Source organism: Schistocerca piceifrons, unplaced genomic scaffold (genome assembly GCF_021461385.2).
Source record: "Schistocerca piceifrons isolate TAMUIC-IGC-003096 unplaced genomic scaffold, iqSchPice1.1 HiC_scaffold_2042, whole genome shotgun sequence".
NCBI classification, from domain to species: domain Eukaryota; kingdom Metazoa; phylum Arthropoda; class Insecta; order Orthoptera; family Acrididae; genus Schistocerca; species Schistocerca piceifrons.
In genome coordinates this window covers 98,567-107,714 of record NW_025727947.1, presented here as the reverse complement: position 1 = coordinate 107,714, position 9,148 = coordinate 98,567, and the positions used below count along the sequence as shown (strand labels likewise).

The 9,148-nt window shown below is 38.4% G+C and overlaps 1 protein-coding gene across 1 annotated transcript; it reads right to left on the bottom strand.

Moving 5' to 3' along the window:
• Nucleotides 1–6,699: 6,699 nt before the first annotated feature.
• On the bottom strand, nt 6,700–8,908 carry LOC124741994 (piggyBac transposable element-derived protein 4-like; the record flags this gene model as incomplete). The annotated part of the gene is made up of 3 exons (XM_047248738.1): nt 8,271–8,908; nt 7,251–8,117; nt 6,700–6,807 (listed from the first exon to the last, which is right to left on the bottom strand). Coding segments are annotated over exons 1-3 (1,613 nt in total), but the record flags the coding sequence as incomplete, so codon positions are not given.
• Between the last annotated feature and the right edge of the window lie 240 nt (nt 8,909–9,148).

Sequence of the window (9,148 nt, the reverse complement as noted above, 5' to 3'; positions counted from 1 at the left end):
CAATGCCGACTTAAGTACAAGCAGACTGACTCTTCTTACTGACTTTGTTTTGAACCATTCCTGTGACACTAGCTATAGATTCCGATGCTTCACTTCAGGTTTTCTGTACCCCTCTGGCCTTCTTATTGACGATGAAACACAGAAACTGCATCGGAATTAAATACAAAAGGCACAATGCCCACTTAAGTACAAGAAGACTGACTCATCTTACTGTCTATGTTTTGAAATATTTCATTGACACTAGTTATAGATTCCAATGCTTCACTTCAGGTTTACTGTACCCCTCTGACCTTCTTATTGACGATGAAACACAGAAATTGCATCGGAATTAAATACAAAAGGCAAAATGCCGACTTAAGTGCACGAAGACTGACTCTTCTTACTGTCTATGTTTTGAACCATTCCTGTGTCACTAGTTATAGATTCCAATGCTACACTCCAGGTTTACTGTATCCCTTGGACCTTCTTATTGACGATGAAACACACAAATTACATCGGAATTAAATAGAAAAGGCACTATGCCGACGTAAGTACAAGAAGACTGACTCTTCTTACTATAATTTGAACCATTCCTGTGACACTAGTTATAGTTTCCGATGCTTCACTCCAGGTTTACTGTATCCCTTGGCCCCTCTTATTGACGATGAAACACAGAAATTGCATCGGAATTAAATAGAAAAGGCACAATGCCGACTTAAGTACAAGAAGACTGCCTCTTCTTACTGACTATGTTTTGAACCATTCCTGTGACACTAGCTATAGATTCCGAAGCTTCACTTCAGGTTTACTGTATCCCTTGGACCTTCTTATTGACGATGAAACACAGAAATTGCATCGGAATTAAATAAAAAGGCACAATGCCGACTTAAGTACAAGAAGACTGACTCTTCTTACTGACTATGTTTTGAAGCATTCCTGTGACACTAGTTATATATCCGATGCTTCACTTCAGGTTTACTTTATACCTTGGATCTTCTTATTGACGATGAAACACAGAAATTGCATCGGAATTAAATACAAAAGGCACAAAGCAGAATTAGGGTCAAGAAGACTGACTCTTCTTACTGTCTATGTTTTGAACCATTCCTGTGACACTAGTTATAGATTCCGATGCTTCACTCCAGGTTTACTCTATCCCTTGGACCTTCTTACTGACGATGAAACACAGAAATTGCATCGGAATTAATTACAAAAGGCACAATGCCGACATAAGGACAAGAAGACTGACTCTTCTTACCGACAATGATTTGAAGCATTCCTGTGACACTAGCTATAGATTCCGAAGCTTCACTTCAGGTTTACTGTATCCCTTTGACCTTCTTATTGACGATGGAACACAGAAATTGCATCGGAATTAAATACAAAAGGCACAATGCCGACTTAAGGACAAGCAGACTGACTCTTCTTACTGACTTTGTTTTGAACCATTCCTGTGACACTAGTTATAGATTTCGATGCTTCACTCCAGGTTTACTATATCCCTGGGACCTTCTTATTGACGATGAAACACAGAAATTGCATCGGAATTAAATAGAAAAGGCACAATGCCGACTTATGTACAAGAAGACTGACTCTTCTTACTGACTATGTTTTGAACCATTCCTGTGACACTAGTTATAGATTCCGATGCTTCACTTCAGGATTACTGTATCCCTCTGACCTTCTTATTGACGATGAAACACAGAAATTGCATCGGAATTAAATAGAAAAGGCACAATGCCGGCTTAAGTACAAGAAGACTGACTCTTCTTACTGACTATGTCTTGAACCATTTATGTGACACTAGTTATAGATTCCGATGCTTCACCTCAGGTTTACTGTATCCCTTGGACCTTCTTAAGGACGATGAAACACAGAAATTGCATCGGAATTAAATACAAAAGGCACAATGCCGACTTAAGTACAAGAAGACTTACTCTCCTTTCTGACTATGTTTTGAACGATTCCTGTGACACTAGTTATAGACCCCGATGCTTCACTTCAGGTTTACTGTATCCCTTGGACCTTCTTATTGACGATGAAACACAGAAATTGCATCGGAATTAAATACAAAAGGCACAAAGCAGAATTAAGTACAAGAAGACAGACTCTTCTTACTGTCTATGTTTTGAACCATTCCTGTGACACTAGCTATAGATTCCGATGCTTCACTTCAGGTTTCAGGTTTACTGTACCCCTCTGTCCTTCTTATTGACGATGAAACACAGAAATTGCATCGGAATTAAATACAAAAGTCACAAAGCAGAATTAAGTACAAGAAGACTGACTCTTCTTACTGTCTATGTTTTGAACCATTCCTGTGACACTAGCTATAGATTCCGAAGCTTCACTTCAGGTTTACAGTATCCCTAGGACCTTCTTATAGACGATGAATTACAGAAATTGCATGGGATTTAAATAGAAAGGGCACAATGTCGACGTAAGTACAAGAAGACTGACTCTTCTTACTGTCTATGTTTTGAACCATTCCTGTGACACTAGTTATAGATTCCGATGCTTCACTCCTGGTTTACTATATCCCTTGGACGTTCTTATTGACGATGAAACACAGAAATTGCATCGGAATTAAATAGAAAAGGCACAATGCCGACTTAAGTACAAGAAGACTGACTCTTCTTACTGACTATGTTTTGAACCATTCCATTGACACTAGATATAGATTCCGATGCTTCACTCCATGTTTACTGTATCCCTTGGACCTTCTTATTGATGATGAAACACAGAAATTGCATCGGAATTAAATACAAAAGGCACAATGCCGACTTAAGGACAAGAAGACTGACTCTTCTTACTGACTTTGCTTTGAACCATTCCTGTGACACTAGTTATAGATTCCGATGCTTCACTTCAGGTTTATTGTATCCCTCTGACCTTCTTATTGACGATGAAACACAGAAATTGCGTCGGAATTAAATAGAAAAGGCACAATGCCGACAAAAGTACAAGAAGACTGACTCTTCTTGCTGACTATGTTTTGAACCTTTCCTGTGACACTAGTTATAGATTCCGATGCTTCACTCCAGGTTTACTGCATCCCTTGGACCTTCTTAGTGACGATGAAACACAGAAATTGGAACGGAATTAAATACAAAAGGCACAATGCCGACTTAAGTACAAGAAGACTAACTCTTCTTACTGACTCTGTTTTGAACCATTCCTGTGACACTAGTTATGGATTCCGATGCTTCACTTCAGGTTTACTGTATCCCTCTGACCTTCTTATTGACGATGAAACACAGAAATTGCATCGGAATTAAATAGAAAAGGCACAATGCCGACTTAAGGACAAAAACCTGACTCTTCTTACTGACTATGTTTTGAACCATTCCTGTGACACTAGTTATAGATCCAATGCTTCACTTCAGGTTTACTGTATACCTTGGACCTTCTTATTGACGATGAAACACAGAAATTGCATCGGAATTAAATACAAAAGGCACAAAGCAGAATTAAGGTCAAGAAGACTGACTCTTCTTACTGTCTATGTTTTGAACCATTCCTGTGACACTAGTTATAGATTCCGATGCTTCACTCCAGGTTTACTGTATCCCTTGGACCTTCTTATTGACGATGAAACACAGAAATTGCATCGGAATTAATTACAAAAGGCACAATGCCGACATAAGGACAAGAAGACTGACTCTTCTTACTGACTTTGTTTTGAACCATTCCTGTGACATTAGTTATAGATTCCGATGCTTCACTTCACGTTTATTGTTATTGACGATGAAACACAGAAATAGCATCGGAATTGAATTGAAAAAGCACAATGTCGACGTAAGTACAAGAAGACTGACTCTTCTTACTGTCTATGTTTTGAACCATCCCTGTGACACTAGTTATTGATTCCGATGCTTCACTCCAGTTTTACTATATCCCTTGGACCTTCTTAGTGACGATGAAACACAGAACTTGCATCGGAATTAAATACAAAAGGCACAATGCCGACTTAAGTACAAGCAGACTAACTCTTCTTTCTGACTATGTTTTGAACCATTCCTGTGACACTAGTTATTGATTCCGATGCTTCACTTCAGATTTACTGTATCCCTCTGACCTTCTTATTGACGATGAAACACATAAATTGCATCGGAATTAAATAGAAAAGGCACAATGCCGACTTAAGTACAAGAAGACTGACTCTTCTTACTGTCTATGTTTTGAACCATCCCTGTGACACTAGTTATAGATTCCGATGCTACACTCCAAGTTTACTGTATCCCGTGGTCCTTCTTATTGACGATGAAACACAGAAATTGCATCGGAATTAAATACAAAATGCACATCGCCGACTTAAGGTCAAGAAGACTGACTCTTCTTACTGACTATGTTTTGAACCATTCCTGTGACACTAGCTATAGATTCCGATGCTTCACTTCATGTTTGTTGTATCCCTCTGACCTTCTTATTGACGATTAAACACAGAAATTGCATCGGAATTAGATAGAAAAGGCACAATGTCGACATAAGTACAAGAAGTCTGACTCTTCTTACTGTCTATGTTTTGAACCATTCCTGTGACACTAGTTATAGATTCCGATGCTTCACTCCAGGTTTACTGGATCCCTTAAACCTTCTTGTTGACGATGAAACACAGAAATTGCATCGGAATTAAAAAGAAAAGGCACAATGCCGACTTAAGTACAAGAAGACCGACTCATCTTACTGACTATCTTATGAACCATTCCTGTGACACTAGTTATATTTTCCGATGCTTCACTCCAGGTTTACCGTATCCCTTGGACCTTCTTATTGACGATGAAACACAGAAATTGCATCGGAATTAAATAGAAAACGCACAATGCCGACTTAAGGACAAAAACCTGACTCTTCTTACTGACTATGTTTTGAACCATTCCTGTGAGACTAGTTATAGATCCGATGCTTCACTTCAGGTTTACTGTATACCTTGGCCCTTCTTATTGACGATGAAACACAGAAATTGCATCGGAATTAAATACAAAAGGCACAAAGCAGAATTAAGGTCAAGAAGATTGACTCTTCTTACTGTCTATGATTTGAACCATTCCTGTGACACTAGTTATAGATTCCGATGCTTCACTCCAGGTTTACTGTATCTCTTGGACCTTCTTATTGACGATGACACCGAAATTGCATCGGAATTAATTACAAAAGGCACAATGCCGACATAAGGACAAGAAGACTGACTCTTCTTACTGACTATGTTTTGAAGCATTCCTGTGGCATCAGCTATAGATTCCGAAGCTTCACTTCAGGTGTACCGTATACCTTGGACCTTCTTATTGACGATGAAACACAGAAATTGCATCGGAATTAAATACAAAAGGCACAATGCCGACTAAAGTACAAGAAGACTGGCACTCTTTACTGACTATGTTTTGAACCCTTCCTGTGACACTAGTTATAATTTCCGATGCTTCACTTCAGGTTTACTGTATCCTATGGACCTTCTTATAGACGATGAAACACAGAAAATGCATCGGAATTAAATACAAAAGGCACAATGCCGACTAAAGTACAAGAAGACTGACTCTTCTTACTGACTATGTTTTGAACCATTCCTGTGACACTAGTTATAAATTCCGATGCTTCACTTCAGGTTTACTGTATCCCTTGGACCTTCTTATTGACGATGAAACACAGAAATTGCATCGGAATTAAATACAAAATGCACAAAGCAGAATTAAGTACAAGAAGTCTGACTCTTCTTACTGTCTATGTTTTGAACCATTCCTGTGACACTAGTTATAGATTCCGATGCTTCACTCCAGGTTTACTGTATCCCTTGGACCTTCTTATTGACGAAGAAACACAGAAATTGCATCGGAATTAAATAGAAAAGGCACAATGCCGACTTAAGGACAAGAAGACTGACTCTTCTTACTGACCATGTTTTGAACCTTTCCTGTGACACTAGTTATAGATTCCGATGCTCCACTTAAGGATTACTGTATCCCTCTGACCTTTTTATTGACGATGATACACAGAAATTGCATCGGAATTAAATAGAAAAGGCACAATGCCGACTTAAGTACAAGAAGACTGACTCTTCTTACTGTCTATGATTTGAACCATCCCTGTGACACTAGTTACAGATTCCGATGCTTCACTCCAGGTTTACTGTATCCCTTGGTCCTTCTTATTGACGATGAATCACAGAAATTGCATCGGAATTAAATACAAAAGGCACAATGCCGACTAAAGTACAAGAAGACTGACTCTCCTTACTGACTATGTTTTGAACCCTTCCTGTGACACTAGTTATCAATTCCGACGCTTCACTTCAGGTTTACTGTATCCCTTGGACCTTCTTATTGACGATGAAACACAGAAAATGCATCGGAATTAAATACAAAAGGCACAATGCCGACTTAAGTACAAGAAGACTGACTCTCCTTACTGACTATGTTTTGAACCATTCCTGTGACACAAGTTATAGATTCCGATGCTTCACTTCAGGTTTACTGTATCCCTTGGACATTGTTATTGACGATGAAACACAGAAATTGCATCGGAATTAAATACAAAAGGCACAATGCCGACTTAAGGACAAGCAGACTGACTCTTCTTACTGACTTAGTTTTGAACCATTCCTGTCACACTAGTTATTGAATCAGATGCTTCCCTTCAGGTTTATTGTATCCCTCTGACCTTCTTATTGACGATGAAACACAAAAATTGCATTGGAATTAACCCTGCTGTTCTGTTCACTTTTACTTGACATATATACTGTTCGGGTCAATATGACCCGACATATCAAAATGCTTTAGAAACATAAATTTTGGTACAGTTTTAGCTATCGACATTGTTGTTCTATTCCAGTACCTTGTTAGTAATAATAATAATAATAATAATAATAATAATAATGGTAATAATAATAATAATAACAATGCATACAACTTTATTGAGGGATATTTTTCATTTAAATATGCACATAAATTTGAAACAACAGACAGTTTCCATTACAGGCATTCAACTTAGAAAGCACTACAGTTTTTCCATACTTCTATTCTTATTGTTGACAGTTTAGACGTAAGTATTGACATTTTCTAACAACAGACAGTTGTCATTACAGATATTCATCTTAGAGCACACTACAGTACAGAACACACTACAGTTTTTTTATTACATTCCAACATAGAAAGCACTACAACTTTAGAATCCTCTCTTCTTACTGATTGTAGTTTAGGCACAAGTATTCACATAAATTTGAAACAACAGAATTTTCAATACAATCATCTTATAAAATACTACAGTTCTTTTCTTACTGCTTGCACTGTGGACACAAGTAGGTTACATGTTTCTTGCAAATATGTTTACTACATTTTCCACACACCATGTTTGTTTTATTGTCATTACTTGATGGACAGAACTTACAGCGTGCACGTTTTGTAGATTTTCTTGTTGTTACCGATTCTGACACACCACCCACATCATTCGGGTTTTGGATGCTTGTGACCATTCTCAAAGAATCTTCTGTTCTTGGGAAATGCGTTCTTGATGCAATATGTTCTTTTATCAGTGACTTTCCAAGTTCCTCCAAGAATATTCTCCTTCTAGTCAATTTGCTTGCATTCCAATTAGGGTCAACCGAAATCCACAAAACGTATGCATTATAAGCAGAAACATCAAGAATATTGTAGAAAACTATCATTGGCCACCTATTACTTTTTCGTTTGCATGTATATGTACCTAATAACTGATCAAGCGTGTCTACAGCACCTTTGGTTGAATTATAGTCCAAAATCATTTTTGGCTTCTTATCAGCCCTGTCACTGATTTCCGCATCATGGTGGAGAGTGCTCATAAGTACAACATTCTTGTGTCTCTTAGGAATATAATTAACCACAGTAGTGTCATTTGTGAAGTAAAATGAAGAGCTGTGTACCTCCTTGTTGGTCATTTTGTGTGGAAGCTCCGGCTTATTTTTCCGTATAGTTCCCAACATAGTCAATTTCCTTTTCAGAAGCAGCTGCCCCAAATTGTACGACGTAAAAAAGTTGTCACACGTGATATTCTGACCACGTAACTCAGAAGTGAGATCAGATACCACCCTCATTCCCTGATTTCTTTCTGGTGCCGCTCCACTCACCTTTCCTGTATAAATTTGGGCTTTCAGTACGTATGAAGTTTTGCTGTCACACATGGTCCATATTTTGATCCCATATTTTGCCGGTTTACTTGGGATATACTGCTTGAATGGACAGCGACCTCTAAATGCTACTAACTGCTCGTCAACAGTAACATTTTCTCCTGGATTATACAGTTTAGGAAGGACCTCTACCCACTTCTCCCAAATACTACGAATTGCGGCAAGTTTGTCAGTACGTCGTCTTTCCTCTCTAGTAGATTTCTTGTCAAATCGCAGGACACGTGATATCTTACAGAATGTTTCATGAGACATGGTTGCTCGAAATATGTTTCGCCCAGTATCTTTATCCCACAAACTTTTTGTAGACTCCCCATGAGATCGATATACACCCGCTAGGAGTAAGAGTCCTAAGTATGCATGGAAAACAGAACCATCAATATCTGTCCACTGTTCACCATAAACTCGCTGCCCTTCAATATTTGTCATCTCTATTATTTCATTTTGAAGCGCTGTGTGAAATACTGCTTCAAATGAACATTTTACATCAGATATTCTGCTGACTGCATACCTGGTAACTCCTGGGGTACTCTTGATGATGTTCGAAGCTGGTAGGCGACCATGTTGTGCTGGTGGATGCAACTGCCATTCTATATTCCCATTTTTAGAAAGAAAAGTCTCTACACTATTTTGTATGGGCTGTGGACTGTCGTAACTGTCATCGGAACACTCGCTTTCAGATGCATTGCTGATGTGATCTTCAAACTCAGAAAGTGATCCTTCATCTGGTGAGGCATTTACTATTTCTTCCAACTCACGATCATTCAATGGTCTCATCGCCATGGTGTCACAAGTCAAACTGGGCAGAAACAAAGCATTCCAATTATTGAGAACTGCCAATTATTATTTCCTGGGGAAAGCAACAAACAAGCCCATTGTTGTGAACGCATGGAGCTTTAGGTGATTGTTGAGAGTAAGTTGGAATGATGCAGTCACTATTCCCACACAACACAACAAAAATAATTTTCGCCATTTCCAGATTTTAGAAATAAATACGAGTTACACTAAACATATTTG